The 23,924-nt window shown below is 40.5% G+C and overlaps 1 protein-coding gene across 1 annotated transcript in view; it reads right to left on the reverse strand.

The window, feature by feature from the left end:
* The window catches only part of sf3b3 (splicing factor 3b, subunit 3), a 36,552-nt gene that overhangs the window by 12,235 nt on the left and 393 nt on the right, over window positions 1-23,924 (reverse strand). Inside the window, exons 2-22 of the mRNA XM_074631971.1 lie at window positions 23,560-23,706; window positions 21,964-22,119; window positions 21,492-21,662; window positions 19,969-20,141; window positions 18,677-18,818; window positions 18,036-18,148; window positions 17,593-17,730; window positions 17,249-17,352; window positions 16,870-17,035; window positions 16,677-16,772; window positions 15,048-15,120; window positions 12,919-13,070; window positions 12,237-12,392; window positions 11,550-11,705; window positions 10,625-10,768; window positions 9,242-9,364; window positions 7,685-7,839; window positions 7,027-7,201; window positions 6,240-6,445; window positions 5,118-5,274; window positions 1,136-1,261 (exon numbers count right to left, since the gene is read on the reverse strand). Coding sequence (XP_074488072.1) covers window positions 1,136-1,261; window positions 5,118-5,274; window positions 6,240-6,445; window positions 7,027-7,201; window positions 7,685-7,839; window positions 9,242-9,364; window positions 10,625-10,768; window positions 11,550-11,705; window positions 12,237-12,392; window positions 12,919-13,070; window positions 15,048-15,120; window positions 16,677-16,772; window positions 16,870-17,035; window positions 17,249-17,352; window positions 17,593-17,730; window positions 18,036-18,148; window positions 18,677-18,818; window positions 19,969-20,141; window positions 21,492-21,662; window positions 21,964-22,119; window positions 23,560-23,629 — 2,952 coding nt within the window. The 5' untranslated portion in view covers window positions 23,630-23,706. The remainder of the gene's footprint in view (window positions 1-1,135; window positions 1,262-5,117; window positions 5,275-6,239; window positions 6,446-7,026; window positions 7,202-7,684; window positions 7,840-9,241; window positions 9,365-10,624; window positions 10,769-11,549; window positions 11,706-12,236; window positions 12,393-12,918; window positions 13,071-15,047; window positions 15,121-16,676; window positions 16,773-16,869; window positions 17,036-17,248; window positions 17,353-17,592; window positions 17,731-18,035; window positions 18,149-18,676; window positions 18,819-19,968; window positions 20,142-21,491; window positions 21,663-21,963; window positions 22,120-23,559; window positions 23,707-23,924) is intronic.

Below are 23,924 nucleotides of genomic sequence, written 5' to 3' on the forward strand. Positions count from 1 at the left end.
GACTTTGAGCAGCTTTGCTTTTTACACAAGCAGCAACATAAGTCAACTCCAAATGCACAAAATGTTCTTAACCATCCAAATCTGCTCTTACCCATGATGATGAATCCCACTTGATCATGAATTGGAGGCATGTAACCAGTTGTTTATTATTAGCATTTATTACACGGCTTAGTTGAATACTTGATTCGGATTGGTCAATCACGGCGTTCTATGGCCTGTTATTTCTTTATAACAGACCGTTGGTTTGTATAACAGACCGTTGCTATGGGCGCAGGTCTGATGTTGGACCGTTTTTGTGTCAAATTATTGATTTCTTATATAAGTAGCCGCGTAATAAGCGGGATAATGTACAGCTAGCGGGTAATTTTTTTGCATCGCCCTGTCAGGGTTCATCTCACAACAATGACCGGCTCGCAGTACATTATCCCCTACAGGTAGCGCCCCCTAAACACTATATATGGGCATGTGTTGTGCCGTGTGCACATCCCAAAGAATTGGGAGAGATGCCACCAACAAAATAACTCTGTAAGAAGAAGAGGAACTTCAGCAGTAGTGAAATTGTGGTCCTGTTAAATAAAATTAAAATTAACATCTGAGTTTCCGGAGCGTCAGTAGTGGCATTACAAGAAAATCAAAAAGCATCTAAGAGCAGTGTGTTAGCCATTCAGAAACGGATCATACACAGTATCATCCAAGCGGCTTTCACAGTCTAAATTGAGATCAGTGGACCAATAGTATTTTTGTTGCCCACAAATTTAATAATCTAATCACTATAATTTCTGTAAAATATATAATAATCCAAATTAGATATGATATTTATTCGTTTTTAATGTACCTATAATTTAAAACTTGTGTTTCCTTGCGTTTGACAAACAAGTTGTGGAATGTGAAAACAAGTTACTCTACACTGCTAGTGTGGGAAAGTCATTCATCTCACAGATCATTTTTTTTTCGTAGCACGTGCAACATATATGTCGCGCTGTACAAACCTGCAATTGGACTGTCTAACATATTCACATCAACAGGTCACAGAACACAAAGAGCTACATTAGGTGCATATATTTGTTTGTCTGTGTGTGTGTGTGTGTGTGTGTGTGTGTGTGTGTGTGTGTGTGTGTGTGGGTCCTTGGCTTACCTTGTTTTCACACTTGCGAAGCAGCTTCTTTTTGCCCAGGTCATAGATTCTGAGCAGTTTCCCAACTCCCACCAGGACTCGTCCCTGGAACGGAGCAATGGCCAAAGGCACGTCCTCTACCGGGGTCTGCCAATCAACACACAATGAATTATTAACATGCAGCTAATCAGATTATTTTAGGCATTTAGGTTGAGATGCAGCAGGTTCGTTTAAACAGAAATGGCTCATATTTCTTAAGAAGCAGAAGACCATCTTTTTGAAGACGGGTCCAATGTCTCACTAAACAGTGAATTTTGAGACAAATATAAAAGATTGAACATCATGATTTAAAAGGATAGTTCAGATTTTTTGAAGTGGGGTTGTGTGAGGTACCTATGCATAGTCAGTGTATTACTTACAGTGGTGTTTTAAAGGATTAGCTCAGATTCACCAAAATCACACAATAATACAAACAAACTAACCGATCGAGGCAGCACTAGACCAGAAACGTCTCTGTTCTGCAAAGTTAAATAATTGTTTTTTTCTCAAAGGAGTCTGGTGGCCCATTAGGAGGGCATGGTGGTTTCAGTTCCCTGTCGGAAAGGGCTGCCTGACGGCAAGGTAAAGTGGTGAAAATATAGAGTACACTTAAAAACTGATATTGATTTTCAGGTGGCTAAAATACATTTTGCTTATGCCCCGGTCCACAGCAGTACGTTGCTTTGCTCCCATGCTGGTATTCCTGTCTGTTTCTCCAAATTAGGGGCGTGCTGACGTTTTGAAGTCTTGAGTTCGGCATTTTGGCTTTCGCCATCTTGGTATTTGGCCGCCACCATTTTGGTCTTTTGCAACCAGAAGTGGCACGAGAGGGTGGAGCTAAGTACAACCGAACGCTGAATAAGACATTTTTAGGCAACCAAAAAGGTTATAAGTAACTTTCATGAACTGAAAAGACACTGTGAAAGGGTTAAAAAGTTCTAAGACGAAAACACGGACATCCCCCAGACCAGACAATGTCGTGGTAGCTACCTGTCAATCACAAGGTAGTCTACACATTGTTTTTAGGAAATTCTTGCATATTGTACCTTTAAGCCAGAAAAGATGGTATGTCTGTAAAAAAGTATGGTAGTTCAGTTTGATGACTGTGTAGCTGAACCCTTGAAATTCACTCACTCCAGATTAGAGGTTTTATGGAAAGCTGCGTTACATCACATTAGCTCAGATTCAACTGAAGAGGACTTTGTTTGGTCCATGCAAATGTTTAGAGTCGTCCTCGAAGAGGTTTTAAAAGACTGCTCTACCCTTAAGGCTGCAGTTTGAGGTCTTTCAAATATACTTTTTTACAAATGGGTGGAACGGCTATCCTTTGTTCAGCTGAAACTGCTATCATTGTATTCCTGATGCAGAAACTGTTCTATCTCAGATATGTTAACTTGACTCCATTTGAGACGCAGGGATCATTTTAGGTTGCCTCTTTTATTGCCCTCTTACAAAAAAGGCACCTCAGTGGCAGTTTGACACTGGGATCATTTTGCTCCCTCAGGAATTCAATTTAGCCGCCAAACTTCTTTTTATTCCTTCTTTTTTTAGGGCTGTAAATCGATTAAAATACTTAATCACGGTTAATCACATGAGTGTCTATAGTTAATCGCGATTAATCACATTTTTTTATCTGTTCAAAATTTACCTTAAAGGAAGATTTGTCAAGTATTTAATATTCTTATCAACACGGGGGTGGACAAATATGTTTTCTTTATGCAAATGTATGTATATATTTATTAATGGAAATCAATTAACACAAAACAACCACTTTGAAAATCGCCATGCCAGTTTTTCCTCGCCAAAATTTAGAGCAAGTTTGGAGCGCCAAGCTAATATGATATGGTTGGAATTCTTTAGGTTTTCTAATTTCATATGATGCCAGTATCCTCTAGCTTTAAAACTGAGCCCGCTACAACCTCCGAAACATTGAATTGCTTTAATGCGTTAAAGAAATGAGTAGCATTAAAACGGATTTGCGTTATCGTGTTAACTTTGATAGCCCTACTTTTTTTTATTATTTAACTATCAATCTCTTAAACGTATCTATTTAACACAAGTAGTAACAACAATAACAAATAGAGAACCTGAATTGAAATAAATGACAATTGAGTAAAACATCAGTTAAATTAGGGCTTTTTTTTTTTTTTTTTTACCAAAAGGGACAATTACACTGCATTATCATACTCCACACCAGTGCCTTCATTCCACTTCCAAACTGTTTGTTAAATGCATATTCTAATTATTGTATTGTTATTCAGAACCAGACTCTCTACAAGTCACCAGTGACTAGTGATTGTAGAATGCACACAAAAATAAATGAACGTGTGTGTCCATGACAGTGTTTGTGGTCAGATATTGGTCAGTAGTCATAAATGTGTAATCATATTGTTTACCCCAGTAAGTCAACTTGGGTATGAATAATCCGCTTTCTATCTGGGTATGTATATGCATGCCTGTGTGCATCAGAGTGTTCAGACCAGATAGACTCATCTAAAATATCTGATCTGGTTAAGTGGTTGGGAAATTCCTCTTACGGTAAAAGAAGTGGCTAACTCATGACTCACTTCCCTTGTTAATCCACATCAGGTAACAAACTCATGTGGGCTGATTCACCCCGATGGCCTCCACCCTGCTTGACTTTCTGGGGAATTGCCCAGAGAAAACATCTGTGTTTAAAACTATACCCGAGGATTTCCTTCCTGTTGCACTTAGACGACCCTTCTCTCTCTCTCTCTCTCTCTCGTCCAACCCTCATCTTAGCATCTATCTCCAACGGTGACCTGTTAACTCGAATTTCCATAATAGAGCACAGTTTCGCCAGACAATTAGCACCCTCTGCCCCGAACTACATGGTCATGTGATAAGATCCCACTTCCCCCAAAGTAAAATGTATATACAGGTGACTGACATCAGTGCGATGTCAGTCACATTAGCTGCATTTCAATTTCACTCCCTTGCACTAGGGATGTGACGGTGAGGAAAAATTCTGACCGGTTACTAAACTTGTGACAACACGGGTGTTACCGATTACACCAGACAATTTACAAGAAAAGACGACGGTCAATATGTGTAGTCAATATGTGTCTCATTAACGTTAAGGTTCGCTTACAGCATTGGGTTTAAATCAGAAATATATCCAATTAGGTGCGTTTGCTTTTCGCTTCGACACCAAATCCTCTGCCATCTCTCGGTCTGTCAACTCTCTCTCGTCCAGTGTGTGTGAAATATGAAACCTACTACTCTGAACTGACGGAGCAGATGCACTCACGGTCAGTATGTAGCGTCCGTCGTCTGATTATCTATTGATAAGCTGCTGATAAGCCAAATTAACTAAGTGGGTTTTATTTGAGCAAAACAAAACGATGGTGGGGGGCGGTAGATACATAATGTAATGGGTGTGTGCCATACCACCATGTAACACCGACTACCACGACCAGCCTACCTTGCACTATGCATTTTTTGCTTTAATCACAAAACTGTCAATTTAACTTTGAAACCAGGCTTAGCCAAAATCTCCCAGCTGCAGATCTACGGGTTCTGGATCTGTAGTTCCAGTCCAACCTGCACTACCTATTAGCAAGATAAGATAATAATAGTAGCAGGGGTTTAGACCGGCACAATGTGTAAGCTTGCTGATGTCGCACACCTACAGGTAAAGATAGGAACAGCAGCTGCTTTTTTTCCCGCATTTGCAGTCAATGAATGTTATTTTTCTCATTTCTGTTTGCAGACGGCCAGAAGCGTCCCGAGTAAAGCAAAATAAGAAGAAAAGAGAAAATACAGGCAGAGGGGGCAAAGTCTCTGCAGAAACAGACATCACCACTCTCTTCTAGTGGGTCAGAAGTGATGATTGAGAGGGATTATTTTTGTATCAGTCTATATTTTGTTTTTTAAGTGACTTCTTGCATATTATACCTTTAATTATCATTTCATTCAAGTTCAGTTCAAGTGTCAAACTCACTTTGTGCACAAACTCCAGTTTCTCCCCTCCACTGATGAGCCGATAGGTGTAGATAAAGCCGCCGCTGACTGATCTGGGGTTGAGAATCATGTCTCTGGCAACTCCCACCAGAACATACCAATCATCTCCTGTGTTGGGGAAACGACACACTGCAACGCTGAAAAACATCAAACACAGGAAGAGGGAACGACAGGAGGTGTGAGATGGAGAATTAAGAGCAACTGATAAACGATGTCCTACACAGAAATTAAACTACAGAAACATTTCCTCAGAGCATCAGCACCACTAAACATTCTGCATCTGAGGCTGCTACAGGGTAAGCAAAACTACATACTACACAACACTACAACATACACGTTTTTACAAACCCAAAGTGTTTCCCAAACGTTACTGTATGTGTAGTGTTTACCACATTGGATATGAAATGTAAGGATTCAAGTCGTATCCACGTGGATCCTCCGCCTTTTTCTGCTTTTTTGTTTCGGTTCACTGTGGTCTGTTTTGGTTTTTGACGGATACGGAACGGATATGACATAATACTCAGACTACAACAATAAAAGTGGCAACTTCCTTCTACCTCTGCATAGACTCAAATTAAGCAAATATATAGATTCTGGCATTAAAAAATCGAAATCGTAAAAAAATAAAAATAAAAAAATAAATCACAATACGTAGTTGAATCCATTTTTTCTCCACCCCTACTGCTTTCCTGCAAATGTATGCCTGACTAACTATGCAGCAGCTCCATCACTCTGACATCTCTCCACAACAAATAACGCCTGTCTATAAGTCTTGTGTGTGCATGTGTGTGTATGTCATGCCTATGTGTGTGTAAAGAAAAAAATGAATGGCGTGAAAAAATTGAATTTCCCCAAGAGGGATTAATAGTGAGTAAAGTAGATGGAAAGAAAAGTATTGCTTCTTGTTGAGCAAGCGTCTTGATAAATTGCTCTTAGCTTTTCACTCGTGAAGGCTTTATTGCACTTGCCGTACTGAGCATAGTTGTCGTTTACGCTATGGCACAGCCATATTTTTCCCTTTTTGCTATCCATCTGTCTGTTCATCCATTCCTCATCTGAATGCAATGATGTACTTGATGTAGATTAAATTGAACCTGCTCACCTAAATGCAGCTTCGTTCTGCTCCAGCTGCACCTGGTCCAGTGTTGTACCCTGTATGGGGTTGAGGAGACGCACCAGCGAGGCCCATTGTCCTGCTCCAGCTTTAGGTGCGCCAAAAATGGCTTCTGGGAGATTCTCGTTGAGGAAGGCAGCGGCCATCTCGGCAGCCAGTTCCCTTTCATCTTCACCAGCAGCCTCCACCATCTCCTACAGAGGGCAACAGCAACAAAGAACAGAGCAGGTCAGCTGAAGGGATACCACAGCATTTTGACCAACGTGGGCCATCTTCCCCCCCCCCCCATTACCAGGTGACTGACACATTTAGTGGGACATATGGAACCAAAGCCCACTGCCTGAGTCCCACCCATTAGGTTATTAACTGTGTTTAATGGTTTTATCAACATAAAATAGCTGACTTTTCACCTAATTCCACCTCAGTATGGATGCAGTGTTACATTTTGGTGTCCTGCTGATATGTACACTAGAGCCCAAACAATTAGTCGATCAACCTAAAATGAATCGGCAACTATTTTGATAATCAGTCGAGTTATTTATCAAGCAAAACCGGCAAACATTTGCTGGTTCAGTACAGGTATAGGTTATAGTGGACCTTCTTCACAAGAAGGCTACAGCAAAGTACCTGTTACAAATGATCAAGTATTTCTTTTTAAGCTTTAGCCGGGAAAAATAATAATATATCCAACCAACTCCATGCTGTAATAAATGTAACATTGTCAGGGACCAGGAGCAGAGTCTAGTTTTACTAGTAGGATCATTGCACTTCATACCTCAGCCATTTGTTGCTTTCTCTGGGCTTTGGTTGCCTCAGTGTAGGCGTTGTGGTCAGTCTCTATCAGAATCAGGTTGTTGGTCTCCGGGTGGATTACAAATTTCCTGGGAGTGTACTGCAGAGGGAAGGCCACCTGGTTGAAGACAGCTCCTAATTTCTCCAAAGCCAAGATTCTGCCAGACAGATGAGAAGAGAAAATATCATTTTTAACTTGAGGGGTACAGCCACGCTTCGAAGTTGGACCTATGCTTCTCCACTGAGCTGTCCCACCAGACAATTAATTCACAGGGCAGCCTAGGGTTTCTGTTGACAGTCAGATCACCATTACAACACTAGATGGAGGTGTAGTACATTATCAGGCAATGTGGTGCAATCAGTATATACCTGAAGTTGTTCTTATTTACTTTGATGTGATACAGAGCAAAGGCTAGAGGGTTCGCACTTGAAATGGCTTTTCTACTGTGATCACAAATAAAGAGATGCCTACAAAATTTGAATACTGCTGTGCAACCATTGTACAGCTGGAATAATTGTGTTCTGCTTCTTTTGTCTTCACTATTAGCAATTTCTTCCCAAACATTTCAGAAATTTCTAATTAACATGACAAATAAGGCCGCCTACGCTTTAAGTAAACATGTTGCAGTTTGTATCCATACCTCAGTGTGTTGGTGGAAATGGCCACGATGCCTTCAGGGCACTGCTCAGAGGCAAAGCCAGAGGCGTACTCCAGAGTCTCGTATGACAGAGGGGTCAGATGGAAGCGAGACTGGTATGAGTAGCTAAGCCAGGAGCGACTGGACATTGCCAACACCTGTCAGTGAGAAAAGACACAATTTCTGATTCATCACATGATTATTTGACTTTTAAAAATGACAAAAACTACAAATTCCTTAAGAATTTAAATTTCATGTTTCTTCCTTAGTCTGATCAGCAGCCAAAATAGTTTTAAAGCTTCAGTAGGCAACAATTTTGTGGCATCATTGGGCAAAAATTCCATAATAACCTTTCAGCATATTGTAATTCAAGTGTTCTGAGAGAAAACTAGACTTCTGCACCTCCTCATGGCTCTGTTTTCAGGCTTTAGAAAATCTAGCCTGTGACAGGAGACTTTGACCAATCACTGGTCATTTCAGAGAGAGAGCGTTCCTATTGGCTGTGCTCCGGCCATGTGAGCGGTGCTTGGTATTCCTTCAAGAGATCTCAACATGGCTGCCGTTTCAAAAACCTTCTCATTTTACAGCTACACCGTGCTCTACAAGATGATTCCAAAATCATTTGAGGCGAGAAATAGGCTTTAACGTAACATAATGTTGATTCATATTTGATCAGCGCTGCATAATTTGACCGTTTGGTCGAAGTTCGCGAGTGATTGACAGCCGGCTCTCATAGACGGCAGCTGGACAGCGGACCTCAGATCAGCTCTTACTGCTCGTTTTCCTCTTGCAGAGGAAATCTTGCAGATGCCGTTAGGAGCACCGGAGGAAGACACCATGGGAGTGGTGGCAACTTTAAACTACTTAAACAATAACAAAAGAGTAAATAAATACTTATAGCATCAGGATGGTCAATATTTGTTACCAATGGTAAACATGGAACTTATGTGCTGAGATCAGAGAGGTTCAATCTTTCTCCAGTGATAGTCAGAGAAGAGACATGATAAACTCATCACATCTACAACACAAGGCAGGGCACGCTATCTTAAAGGGCGGGATTATTATGTTTTAGTTTTTTGAGGTTTTTATATCATTCTGTGGTGTTCCTTATGTATACAAATACGAATATTTACATTTTGGTCAAAGTATGTATGTTTTAGTGTAAAAAATGATATTTTTCCAAGCCTTTCTAAAACCTTTTTCCCACGTGACCTGACGTAGGTTTCTGCATGATAACGCTGCTACATGTACAGCATATATACTGTACATCCTTTATATACAGTAGCTTAGATGGCGGTCGGCGTTCTCCCAGTTTTAAGAAGCAGATAATATAATACTGATTCACATTTGATCAGCGCTCCCTAGTTTGACCATTTGGTCGGAGTTCGCAAGTGATTGTTTTATAAAAATACTTTTTTTTTAAAATCATATTTGCTCCAATCTCGCCTACTTCAGCTTTAATGTCATACTTCTATGAGAGCAAACGGGTGTATCATTTTCTAATTAAGTTGGATCTTTTTTTGTGAGTATTGATTGTATGTAAATGTGTGAGTCACTTACAGCTTCCTGTCCCTGCATCCTGACTCTGAAGAGTTTGACAGGTCTTGACCCCAGGTAGCGTGTCCTGGTATCTGACAGGTCACCCGTCACTGGGTCCAGCACAGTCCTCAGCAACACGCCGTTCTGAGAAAGGGAATCAAACACACACACAGATTAATAGATGATATGATCTACAACCCAATAGATCGTCACATCAGCCCTCCTGAATGATAAATGTAATTAGACAGACGTATCCCCACAGCCCTTCCATATGAACTCAAATACCCCTTCATCATCACTACCCGTCATGTTCATTTGAGCATAATAAAAGGGATATTAACTATTAATGATATAAAAGTGGATATTGTTACAAAACTTTTCCAGCAAACACTGTTTTTCATGCACTGGTCAATTCTGAGATTTTGGTCTACTAGTGGAAATAATATATCCAAAATACACATTTAGGTGTTTATTTTACTACTTTGTCTATTTGCATCTGTTGATTTCTCCTTAATTCACCAAAAGTTAACATTAGATAATGTCTCATTTGCATATTTAAACAGAAAATTTCAGAAAACCTGTATTAGTTCATTTGTTTTAACCCTATTCACCTGTAGTGTCTTGCCAAATGGAATTTTACAATCCGTATCTTTAAAGGTTCTTTTTCTCAGAATGAGTTTTATTCTCAGACTCTGAGCCAGAAATCTCCACTTCAGTAGCACTTACATACACAAAACCTTCTAGTTTCATTCATATCTATATTCTGAAGGTTTTTACAGAGGGGTGTGTTCATATATCATTCATATGCCTGATTTATAGAACATTTTAGTCCTAAAAACAAGGTGAAAATAGATTTTTTTATGGAGTGATACAAAGAGATATCCAATATCCCCTCTGTAAAAACCTTTGACTCTAATATGTCAACAAAATAAAAAAAGAAGTTTGAACCTTATCCAATGTTCAGATTTCTGTTCTGGAAATGTATGCAAAGTAGCGCATATTTAATAAGAATGCATATTTAAATATACAATTTCAGAAAACTTGTAATACAAAAAATGATTGCCTTAATGCAAGTAATCAACATGGGAAGTGTTATGGTAATATTTATTGGTTAAATATTTTACCCTATTCACCTGATGTCTCCCCTTAACGGTCAAAGTTAAGGACAGTTTGGTCATGTTCTCTATAACAACCACTCAGAGTGGCAGAATAAATTGAAAGTTTCAACCATTTATCCATTACTTTTAGCTATTTCGGACACTTAGCCATTACCTTTACCTTTAGCGAACAATTTCAGCTAAAAGGAACAGCTAGCTAATTATTTAAGCATTTAGCCATTTCAACCATTTAATCACTGCTTTTAGTTATTTCAACCATCTCAGTTTGGCGAATAAGAACAAATACCTGAAGCCCTATGTTGAGGTAGAGGAATCCGATGGTTCCCTTTTCTCCAAGTTCATCCTGTTTCTCGACCCCTCCCATCTCGACAATACACAGACTCTCTGGCTGGGCTGGCAGAGCCTGCATACTCAACGGCTGCAGGCAGTCCTGCACAGGATAAAGATTCAGAGCGTTAACACTATTTCAACATACACAAGGTTGCCAACAAACACAACAGTCACCAAAGTGTATACACTTGTCAGCACCTGGTTAAGTACAAAAGTGGTATTTACTGAGGCTGTCTGCAGGAACTTCCATTCAACATTCATGTGCACCACTTTTTCACTTAAATATTAAACTGCGCCTCTCGAGTTACAACTTAATCCTTGTCACTTTGCAGCAAGATTGTATCATATATTCTGAAAATAAGTATATTTCCTCATTCAATTAATCCTTTAATTTTACACCGCTGGTTTGCGATTATATATATTTTGGCTGTATCTGAAGCAAGACTGTCTAGTGAATCTACAATACATATTTTAAAAGGGCAAAGGTTGCTTCGCTGGTCATCCTTAGGAGCAGGTAGTCAAATGTCATGTCGCACCAAGCGCAGGGAACTGCTATTTGTTATTATATTATTTATTGATACATGTCAATTATCGTAACAGTTAGAAATGTGGATTCAAACCAGATGCTGGTATTTTATGATAAAATGTATTTGGTTGCTAAATGATTTGGATGCAGGACAAAAATGATTTACCGCTTACCACCACCTAGCTCCCAAGACTGGCTGACTAAGTCTGAGGCAATTGTACGACTACAACTGTACTTCACTCAACTGACAATAGACTGGGTCAGGCCCAGAACATTCAACTGTAATGTGTCAGGGGTATTGGTTTATGTGCCAGTGGGTCTTATTTAGTTTACAAACTAGTGTGTCTGTTCATACCGAAGGGTCCAATGAGATGATTCGGACAGTGTTGTCAACCAGTCCCACGGCCAGGAATCGCGAGCGCTGCTCACCGGGTGGAACGTTAGCCAGGCTCATGCAAACCACATCTGCAGACATCTCCTTCCGCTCAGTGTACTCATTCAGCTGGCCGGACTAGAGAGGAAGGTAACAAAGAGAGAAACAGGATTATGATGCGATTCTGATTTTCAGTCATCTCAGTTCTTTCCCGTGTTTATTATGGTACCAGAGATCGATTTATTTTGTCTTCAATATTCGTTTGTCATATTTAAATTTGTCACTTTCTCTGCTGTAAAGACAAATTAGGTGAAGATCTTAATGTTGTATTTTTGCAGAGCTTATCAGAGGCCTTACTTCAATTGTGCAGTCATATCTGAGGTTGTAGTCGCAAGTATTGAGTGTTGCACGTCTGTCACTAAATGTTGCCAATGATCATGTCAATAACATTCAAGTTCACTTGTGTAAAAAAAAAAAGGCAAATGTTGCAAAAAATTTAAACAACCTGGCATTTTGCAAAAATTGTTGCGCTACAAAATAATTTGAAGCTTTTGTTTGAGGTCTGCTGTAGTAGCTCAACCCTAAAATCCCTGTGAGATTCCAGTGAGATCTGTGACTTGCTAAACATGAGATTTAAGTAGCAGAAGATATGAAATGCTACTTTCTTACCGGGTCCATCTCAAAGTAGACCAGCTCTCCCCCGGTGAGTGCGATAACAACCTGTCGCTGGTTCACGGCGCAGCGGACAATGGTTTTCTTGCCTGGAGTCTTCCACTCATTCACACGCTTGTCCGCTCGGATGTGGCGAATACCGTCTGGGTACACCTGTATGGAGAAGCAGGAAGAAGATATTAGATGGTAAGACAGGAAGTAGTAGCATGGTTTCATTGTTGATATTACTTTGTATTTACTATTTTCTCATTCCAACATAACATCCTGCATACTTCAGTTCACTGTTACAGATACAGCAAAGTAAGCAGCAGTCAGAGGGAACAGGATACACAAGATGCTGTAGTCATCTGTGTTGCAATTCTAAACACTTAATGAAGTTTGATGCTGTTTATTGTGTAGAGAGTCACAGGTCAACAAATATTTTTGGGTTAAAATGTGCAATAGGCCTTACAAATGAATCTCTGCATCATGAAACTATGTGTAGATATAATCTTGTTTTGCAACAGATAGATACTTTATTAAACCCAGCGGAAAATTTCACAATTTGTGATGTAATAATAAAATAAAATGGTGAAGACTGCCTGTATGCAACTGTATTACTTTGTGCAATCTTGAGGTAGTTGTCCAGTATCATCACAAGTATAAATGAAGATGATGTGAAAAGGTACATGGCACACACCTGCACTAGGGCGTCTTCACCGAGCAGCGAGCAGGAGAGAGTAGGCGTTGTTCCCAGGAATCCAGAATCTGTCACTTCCTCTACAGTCTCCCCGATGGACAGAACCAGAGTGGCGTTCACGAAAGACACAATGATGTAGGCATCAAACTCATCTAATGAAAAAAGGAATAGAGGCAAACGGACAAAGAAGTACTGATTAGAAAAAATATTGCAGATGGGAGTTGTCCGGAAGGCAAATATGATGATGATAATTTTATTTGTAGAGCACTTTAAGCCCAAAGCGCTTTCCAAGGAAATTCACATCATAGACAGCAGAATACAATGAAACATAAATAACGAAATAAAAAAAACAATAGAAACAATAGAATGATGAAGAAACAGATAGATGAGCAAAGATACGCCTCATTTCCACTGCATGGTTCGGTTCAACTCGACTGTAATGGACTCACTGTTTGCACCAGGTGCTTTTCTAAATGTACTTTTCCACTGCAGATAGTACCCCGTTAATACTGTACGGCGCAGCGCAAGGCATGGTTTTTTTGGCTGCTATTTTTCAAAATCTCGGTCGAGTGAATAAAAAGAAAATTGCAGTCGCTATTGACGGTAGCTTGGCTATTTAAAAATGGCAGGTTTGTGCACGATGTCCCGCGTCATGTGTGAACTGTTCAAAGACGCTCGCCGAGAGGCTTGCCGATGCCTTGCAGACACATTCCCGATATCTAGCATGCTAAATATCTGGACCTGTTGGGGACTCCGGCCACGAGCCACAGCCAATGAGCGGAGCGATCGCCTGTAACAATAGGAATTTACTGTATGTGTTGCATTTACAACACGGAGCAAAGTTGTTGTTGCACCAAGAGGAATAAATACTAAATATATATATATATATATATATATATATATATACACAGATACATATCCCGTTTCCACACTTTTTTTTACTATTTATTCCTCTTGGTGCAACAACAACTTTGCTCCATGTTGCAAATGCAACCCATACAGTATATATAACATGCCAACAATAACATCACCAATATGTCAAGTGTATGGTATCACGTCATTTATCGTGTATTTCTCGTGTGTTTTCGTGACAAAATTTAGTTTGGAGACCTCATCAGGGATTCCTACGGGTGAAAGATCTTGTAGTGTGCCACATTGTAAGCCACAAAAATCCTGCAGTCCATGACTGAAACAACACACTGACTCACAACGTGTGTGTGGATCAAAATTAAGTGAAGTTGATATGACTAAATCTGTAACTCATAACATGACAAATGATTCAATATAAACAAAAATAAAAGCACTCCAGGGCCTGAAGATTCTTGTCCTGATGGATCATACAGACACATATTCAATGTCATTCTGAAACCAGCTGTGTTTTTTTCTCCTGTCTTTAGGCATGCAAACTCGCATTCTCTCACTCACAGAACTAACGACTGATCTCTTCCAGCTGTGGTGGAACAATGAGACTAAATGTTTAGGGAAATGCGCTGTTGCACAACATGATTTCAACTGAAGAGAAAACACACGCAAACACTAAAGATGCAGACAGTGAACATCTGCACCCTCATATTCAGGCTCTTGATTTCTATGTACCAAAAGCAAATGCTTGACTCATAAAAAGAGAAGAAAAAAAGGTCTGCATGTAAAATGGGCCGTTTTAGTCGCAGCAAAATATTCTTGTTGTTTTAATGAAAACAGACCAAACATGTCAAAGGAGTGACCTCGTTAAAAAGCACAATCTGCAATCCAAATGTAAACATAAGGGTCGACCCATAACATAATTAAAAACACATTATCGTCAGTTGTTATATGGCTGGGCGATAAAACGCTTCCACACTAACGATAACTTTATGAGATTATTATTATGAGATTTATTTTCGAGTTAGTTATTTTTTAATCTGTTTACCAAAACATTAGACACTCAGCCAGTATGCTGTAGTCTACTCGGTCACTATTGTTGGGGCAGTAAAACTGTGGATAAATTGTTTTGAGTGTCCCAACCCCCGCAAAATCGTTTCACTATCAACAACTAAATAAACGTATTCATGTTTTACGATGCTGCTGTCTATAGACACAGCACTTGAATAAATCTGAACAGCAAAAATCACAGTCTCTGTTGGCCTTACCTTCAACATGTCTGCGTACTGTCCACACAGCGTTGGGGTTACCGGGCAGCTCCGACACAGCCATCTCTGATACCTGATGGATGGATAGGGAAGGAAGTAGAGAAAGAACAGAAGACAAAAAAAGAAGATTTCATGTTTATTAAATGTCCCATATTTTATCATGTCTGTTGAAAATGATCAGACCTTTGTAAAAATAATGTCCCACCCCTAATGGATGCGCTTAAACTGGACCTGGAAAGATGGAAAAGTTTGCATACAACCATTGCTGTGCTTCCACACTTTTTGTACCTTTTCCAATGTCTGCCACTCTTTTTACCCAAATCCTTTTTTTTGTAAAATAAACAAACTAAATTCCACTTTTCTATTAAAAGGCAGGCCCCTCAGGATCAGGAGAGAGTTTTTACAGAGGCATAGATCTGTAGGTGGATTGGCACTTTCTAAACTAAGAGTATTATTGGGCAGCTATATACAAAAAAAGGCCCTCTGGATCTAGGATCTGACATTAAGTTGGTTCGAATTTGAAGCCAAATCATGTCCTACTTCACTTTGAGCTTTGCTCTCATCTAAACTTTCCATTCGGCCAACTCAATTTTCATATAACCTGAGTTTTGTTTCCATTTTAAGAATCTGGTCTCAATTTAGACTAGTCATTGGACTCCAGTTTGGATTAGTTTGTTATAAAATCCACTTGACTGTACATTTTCCTCCCGAGGATACAGTCCGATTAATCAGTAGATTCAACCACATTAAAGATTATGGGTGCATTTACTTTACATCTGATTATTGAATTTCACATTCCCCGTCCTTACTATTGTAATAGAAATAAACAAATAAATTCAGTACTAGATGCAGATTCAGAATGCACCACAACCATTCTGACCTACTGCTCAAGTGACATTAATAATTTAAGCTCCTTATGTCTACACAAGTGGCGTATAGCGAAAGCAGTCTGTTAGCAGAGCAGCAGTTTCAATCCTCCGTCTGTGTCTACACAGGATGCGTTCAGGCACAGTACTGAGTGTAGGTCACCTGCATTTTGGCAGAGCTCAGAGCCCAACACACAATTACTGCACTTACCCGCATAAAACAGAAGTAAATAGACTTCAAGCATATAAATATGGGCTTTCTGTGTGGATAACCTGTTACATAATGCTCTTTTTCCCCCTTGAATAAAATGTACAGACAGACATGTAGTGGGTGACAGACTTTAAATGTTTTCTATCCAATTAATCTTCCTAAAGTCCATCCTGAAAGCTCTGCTGCAGGGCTTTGTGTGCTTATTCACAGGTGGGATCTGTACTCACCAGACTAAAATGTTAACAGATACAGAACCAGAAATGACGACCAACCAGCATACGACCAGTGATTTTTTGGTGCCATGTTTGCAAGCAGCGAGTGACGAAAGCTTACAGTGGTGACATCATGTGATATAAAAACACCAGATTCTGTTTGCGTTGAAATCAGAGTGATCGATAGACTCATCAGCTTTTATTCAGAGAAGAGACATGAACATACTCATCACTTTTCAGCCAGCAGTGTTTGTGTGCGCGCCTGTTCTTGCCTGCATGCATGTTACATGCTATGTTGTCAAGTGCGTGCGTGTGTGTGTGTGTGTGTGTGTGTGTGTACCTCAAGTCCATGTCTAAGGACCCTCAGAGTAGACCGGGGTCCTCGTCCACAGGCAACGTACAACTGTGGTGTATCTTCATTGGCCAAATCAGCAATCTGTTAAAAACAGGAAGAGAGTAGACGATAAGTCAGCAAGGACATGCACTGCGATATTGCTCCCAGGTATTTGGTGTGCAAACACACACACACTGACCTGACAGGACATGATGGGTGATAAGTTCTCCTGTTCATCCACCAGCACAAGGTTCTTGAGGGGGCGGGGTTGGAAGAAGAAGGTGTCTCCCTCCTCCAGCGGCATTGCAGAGGAGAACTCAGGCTCCTCATCATCATCACCCAAGTGGGCGATCTGGTAAAGGTAGCTAAAGGAAACAAAAAGGTAGAACAACATGAGAACAAAAGAGCAACAGAAATAAAGAGACAAATAGACAGGAGTTCTGGGCTGAGCTTTCAGGATATTTTTACACCAATCTGAAGGTTTTCAAGCCAAAAAAGAAAAGTACATAATGGTTGAAAGTTGTATTCCGTCAAAGGTAATTAATGTGAAGAAGAAGTGATGCTGACGAATGACTTACTGGTTTCCAAATTCTGAAGACACGAACAAGAAGCCAGTCTTCAGGACACACATGGCAGTTGCCACGGGGATCGTGTCGAAGTATTTCAGCCTGATTTCTGTGACCTGAGAAACAACAGAGAACCCTTTTAAACATACATTTTTGTGCTCACACTTTTCATTGATTTTACATTAGAGGTGGGTGGTATTACAAGCATGCAGCACCTAGTGAATATGGATTTGGCTACACCGTTTGTTTCACTCGAAAACTGATAAAGAATTGTCATGTCACATAAAGAAGAAGTGGAAAAAGACAACACTACAGAGGCAGCACCCTCCATCCATCCTTCAATCATTTTCGCTCACCATTTCTTCATCTGTCTCCAGGGTAACCTTAAAGATGTCTCCCTGCTCAGTTTGGGCCAGGAAGAAGAACATGGACTTGGTCTTGTGGGTGGCTGAGCAAACAAATATCATGCCACGCTCCGGGTCATCCAGATCATTCTGCAGGATGGGGCAGATGAGGAGAAGGAGCAGAATATAAATAAATGTGCATACCGAGACACAGATGCACATAAAAAACAAACAAAAACAAAAACTAAACAGTGGAATTGTAACACAGCTTCCAAATAAACAGGAAAGCATCCTTCCATTTGAAATCATAGTACTGGATTACAACATTACTACTCATTAAATTATAGCTTAAATTCTTGCAGTCAAAAGAAGGAAGCTCGTAGGAAGCTGCAGTAAAAGATACTCAGAGAGCCAGCACGGAAAGAGTGTGGTAATGTTGACTATTTTGGACTCACCCTGCGTCGCGGGATGGGACAGCGAATGTCAGGCTGGTCTCCAAAGTTCTTGTAAGTGATGTAGTTTTCAGAGCAGATCAGAACTCCACTGGGCCCATCTGAACCGCCAGGAACTAGACAGAGAGGAGCGATTAGTGGGATGTGTTTCCTTTTAAAAACAGGATGACTGCAGTGAAAACAGTAGCAGTATGGACTCTGTTCTCTAATCCAAGGTTTCCCCTTATTACTTTAACTTGCTCTTCAACGTGTGTTATTGTGTGGACAAACTTGTGCTGAGATCAGAGAGGTTCAATCTTTCTCCATTGTTTGTCAGAGAAGAGACATGATAAACTCATCACATCAACAACACTTTGATGTGGGTAAAGTTCTTTGTAGGGTTACTTCGGTACCAAGTCAATGCAAAAATTCTGAAAATGTGACAGTTCTAAACATGTTTCTAAATTTCATTTTCACTATCCCTTCTGAGTGTATTTTGACACACCAGCCTCTTCTTGGCTCCACTTTTGACAGCCACCAACCATGAGTGACAGCTGTGTGCATGCCAGTTTCCATTACCGACGATTACCGAAGCAACCGATAACTGATGCAACTATTGCTTCATCGTTGTGCGAGTGTGCAACCGCATGAGCCTAAATGCTTACCAGTGATGAGGAAATTCCCGTGCTCTTCCAAAGCTTCGCTGTACTTGCGGACAACGTGATTCAAGCCGAGATCCAGCTCGTAAAAGGTGAGCGTCTGTTGCGTGTTGGCAGCAGCTTCTCCTGTCGGGTCGTTGTCAGCTTCCTGGAAAGAGCAAATATCACCATACAGGATCAGGAGGTTTTCATTAGAGCCGAAGACACTATGGGAGTGGTTGCAACTTTAAACTACTTAAACAAGAGTAATGATGGTCAACAATATTTATTACCAATGGTAAAAATGGAATTTATGTGCTGAGATCAGAGAGGTTCAATCTTTCTCCAGTGATTGTCAGAGAAGAGACATGATAAACTCATCACATCTACAACACAAGCCAGTGCACGCTATCTTAAAAAGGGGGAGACCATTATTTTTGAGTTTTTTTATATCATTCTGTAGCTTTCCAATGTGTTCCTTATGAATTCAAATCCGAACATTCAAATTTTGGTCGAAGTATGTTTTTTCCTCGTGACCTGACGTAGGTTTCTGCATGATGACGCTGCTACATGTACAGTATATACACATCGTTATAGTCAGTGTATTTACTTTACATACAGTAACTTAGATGGCGGTCGGCATGCTCCCAGTTTTAAGAAGCACAGGAGTACCGGCACAGAAGCTAAGCAATGTACTGCTGTGGACGCCACGTTATTTCGGATCCGAAAGTTCCTCGAGGTAAAATTACTGTTTTTGTGAACGAAGTATGGTCTGGTCTCAAAGACAGCGATATAACGGCTTCAGTCCCCCGTCGGAAAGGGCTATCTGATAACAAGGTAAAGTGGTGAAGATATTCTAAATATAGGGTACACTTAATCTGATACTGATTTTTTTTAGGTGGCTATAATACAGTTTTCTGCTGCTCCCGTCCAAAGCTGCTTTATCTCACCGTCAGACATCCCGCTTCGACAGTAACTGAAACTGTTATATCGCGGTCTTCAAGACCAGACCAGACTCAATTCACAAAAAAGTAATTTACCTTGCAGAACGTTCGAGTATACATACAATCCGTCTTCAAAAAATCCAAACCAGCCCTTTCAGTTATTTCTTAGCACAGCTAACTTTGACTCAGCTAGTGTTAGCATTCACATTATTCAGAGCCTTATTGATTAGCCTCGATTAGCTTACTTTGGAAACCTACGTCAATACTTTTCGCAACGGCTGAGTGGGCGTTTCCATTTGTAAAAAAACAAAAACAGAACAGAACACAGATGGACCCGCCCTTAGAAGGCATAATTTGGACTTTTCATGGCCTTACCTCATAGTCCATCTCGAGGCAGGCAAACATGGGATTCTCAAAGCCGACATCGACTCCTACTACATGGTAGACCAGTGTGTTTGCTTTGTGGGCTTCCAGTGGAGAGGAGATAGTCAGTCTTGCTGCTGCGTCTCTGTTCAGAATATAAACCAGCTTCTGTTTCTCTATCGCTCCTAGACAGGGGAGAGACAACAGGCATCCAAAATGCTTAGTTACATTTGACTTATGGTAATACAGTTTCAACATATATGTCCTCTAAAGTGGCAGTAGGCGGTATATTTTTGGCATCATTGGGCAAGAAAATCTAGCCTCTAATGGGAGACTTTGACCAATCACAGGTCATTTCACTTAGAGAGCGTTCCTATTGGCTGTGCTCCGGTCATGTGACCAGAACTTAGTGTTCCTTCAATAGATTTCACAATGGCGGCGGCGGCATCACAAACTTTCTCATTTTACAGCTAAACCGTGCACTACGAGATGGTTCTGAAAACATTTGAGGCGAGAAATGAGTATTAACGTAACATAATATTGATTCATATTTGATCAGCGCTGCATAATTTGACCATTTGGTCGGAGTTCGCGAGTGATTGACAGCCGGCTCTCATAGACGGCAGCTGGACAGCGGACCTCAGATCAGCTCTTACTGCTTGTTTTCCTCCGGTATGTGAAATCTTGCAGATGCCGTTAGGAGCACCGGAGGAAGACACCATGGGAGTGGTGGCAACTTTAAACTACTTAAACAATAACAAAAGAGTAAATAAATACTTATAGCATCAGGATGGTCAATATTTGTTACCAATGGTAAACATGGAACTTATGTGCTGAGATCAGAGAGGTTCAATCTTTCTCCAGTGATTGTCAGAGAAGAGACATGATAAACTCATCACATCTACAACACAAGCCAGTGCAGGCTATCTTAAAGGGCAGGACCATTATGTTTTAGTTTTTTTAGTTTTTTATATCATTCTGTAGCTTCCCAGTGGTGTTCCTTATGTATACAAATACGAACATTTAGTGTAAAAAATGCTATTTTTCCAAGCCTTTCTAAAACCGTAGGTTTCTGCATGATAACGCTGCTACATGTACAGCATATATACGGTACATCCTTATATATACAGTAGCTTAGATGGCGATCGGCGTTCTCCCAGTTTTAAGAAGCAGACACGAGTACGTTACCGGCATGGAAGCTAAACAATGTACTGCTGTTGACGCCACGTTAGTTCAGATCCGAAAGTTCCTCGAGGTAAAAATGACTGTTTTTGTGAATGGAACTTAGCGTTCCTTCACCAGATTTCACAATGGCAGCTTTAAGACTAAAACCTTTCGATTGTAGAATACAATATACGTATACAAAAGGTGCTGGACAAAAGATTACAGTAAAACACACAAACATTTTACTATATTCTAGAGATATGCTAACCTCATCTGTGTGACATGACCGTGAGCACATACTGACATTTTCTCTTTTGGGTCAACTGTTGGGATTCATACAAACATTTGAACTCTTTGATATGACTTCGTACCTATCATCACGGCTCTGCCTTTAGGGTCGACCGCCAGGAACTGTCCCGGGACGATGCGCCTGCAGCCGCTCTTTCCAAATGTTTCCTGGTGGATTTTCTCAAACATGTTTTTTGATGGATGATATTCCAGGATGACGATACGACCACTGTCGCTTCCAACAACGATGTAGTCTACAAACATACAAGAACATAGATAAACACAAAGAAACAAAGGTAGTACTTGGAGTGAGAGAACTATGCTTTTCCCCTTACACTTTATCAATTCATAAATCATTTTGTGAGGTCATAAAATTGTGGTTGAACATCAGATCTCATGGTAGAGGGAAACCTCTCCACTTCGGTAGACCGGTGGCTAACTCTGCACATACATCAATCTATCGCATGAAAATCAATCTGAGTGCAAAATACATTTATAATGGTGTCTTTAACTATATACTCCATGTTTTCAGTGCAGGCACCCTTGTCTACGTACCTTTGGTTCCTCCAGTGAGTCTGAAGGCCATCAGGGACCGAACGATGCCGAACACCTCCACTGTGAGCAGAGTGTGCACCTTTCCTGTGTTTGCATCTGGCCGCAATAATTCCAAGATCTTTCCTCTGGAAACAACAATCTCCTGCATTTTGGTTCCTACCAAGACACAAACATCTCTTTTCAGCATTCAGCATTTCTCTCAGATAGGTGTATAACGGTTCAAACCTAGAATTGAAATTTAACAGAATTTCTAAAAAGTATATAATTTTCTACACAAGTCTCCGCAGTTCTGCGTTTTAAAAATCACACTTCAATCATGGCGAGGCCTTGAGGTTAAGTGATATTTTCAACATGCAATCATTTTAAACCCACAAGAAAACAATACTGTATATTTTTGGGCGTTGCACTCTTTCCACTTTCAGAGAAAAGCCATGATAAAAATAACATGAAAACTCATTATCATTGAAAATGTAAGGCATGTGCATCTGATAAATAGAACAAACACAAAAGCGTGCATTTGGAAAAAAACATTTGCGACAAAAAATGACAGGCATAGACACTCTTCCACATTGCCATGTGGAAAGGAAAAGCCAGGTATTGTAACAGCAACCCTACAATTAAAGAGGACCTATTATGCTTTTGTACTTTTCTCTTTCCTTAAGTGTGTTGTATAGTTTTTTGTGCATGTAAAAGGTCTGTAAAGTTACAAAGTCCACGCCAAAGGGAGTTACTCGCCCCCAATGATGACGCATGACCAAGCCTCCTTTCCATAGGCCTTGAAACGCCTTGCTTGAAGTCCTGCCTTTTCTTCCGTAACGTGATGATGTCACCAAGTAATACATTTGCATAATACCTGCCTAGCGGCTAGTTTGGCTCTCCCTAAAACAAAGCCAGTTAGAGCGGAGCTGGAGTTTAGTCCGAAGAGTTTGTTTCGGTTGACCAATCACAACAGAGGGGTCAGCTGACCAATCAAAGAAGACCGGGCTTTTCAGGAGTGGTGGGCTTAAACAGAGCGGTTTCAGACAGAGGGTGAAAAGAGGTGCTGCAGCACAGCCGGTATGAGAAAAGCAAGGGTTTTTGAACATTAAAGAAGAAGAAGAAATGCACTTTATTAATCCCAGAGGAGAAATTAAATTTTTTCACTCTGTTATATACAGGACACACACACACACACGCAAACTGGACCTATATACATGCATTAATGAGAGAGATGTCAGAGCGAGGTTGGGGGTTTGGTGCCTTGCTCAAGGGCACCAGCGTCCAGTTCACACTCAGAACTTGGTCCATGTGGGGACTTGAACCGGCGACCCTTCGATTCCCAAGTCCCTATGGACTGAGCTTCTACCACCCCTAAAGCATGTAAACACGTTCTAGTAAAAACCCCAAATTCAAGTATGCACCTAAAAGTAAGCATAATAGGTCCTCTTCAATGGACATCCATCTCTTACATTTGAGGTAAAGCCGCCCCACAAATCACTAACCATCCAATTCCCCTACTCTAGCTCTTAATTTGACAAGAGAGGTCGAAAAATGGTAAAACAGACTAATGATAACACAACCAAACAGGAAGATAAAGGCAGGCAGAGATCATCTCACCTGAGAAGTTCCCATGGATGGCATGAGTGATGCCTGTGGCACGCTGCAGGGTGATGTTGTACAGAAACATGGCTCCTTTCTCTGTGGTTTCCCCACAAGGTTGTTCTTCTAGGGGCTGCAAACAGGAGCACTTAGCCCAGCTCGAAACTGGAGGGAAATAATGGAAAACAAAGAAACATGTTTATGCATGAACAGTAATATCTATTGTTAATACCATGAACAGTTCCCAGCAGCAGCAGTAGAGTCACTGGGCTGTTTAAGAGGGATATTCAAACTGAGCTGCTCTGTTGAGGAAATAGCTCTGTGGTAATAATTAGCTTAGCACACAGAACTTTACTCAGCAAGTCTGATAACCAACAAACTAC

This window comes from Sebastes fasciatus, chromosome 4 (genome assembly GCF_043250625.1).
Source record: "Sebastes fasciatus isolate fSebFas1 chromosome 4, fSebFas1.pri, whole genome shotgun sequence".
NCBI classification, from domain to species: domain Eukaryota; kingdom Metazoa; phylum Chordata; class Actinopteri; order Perciformes; family Sebastidae; genus Sebastes; species Sebastes fasciatus.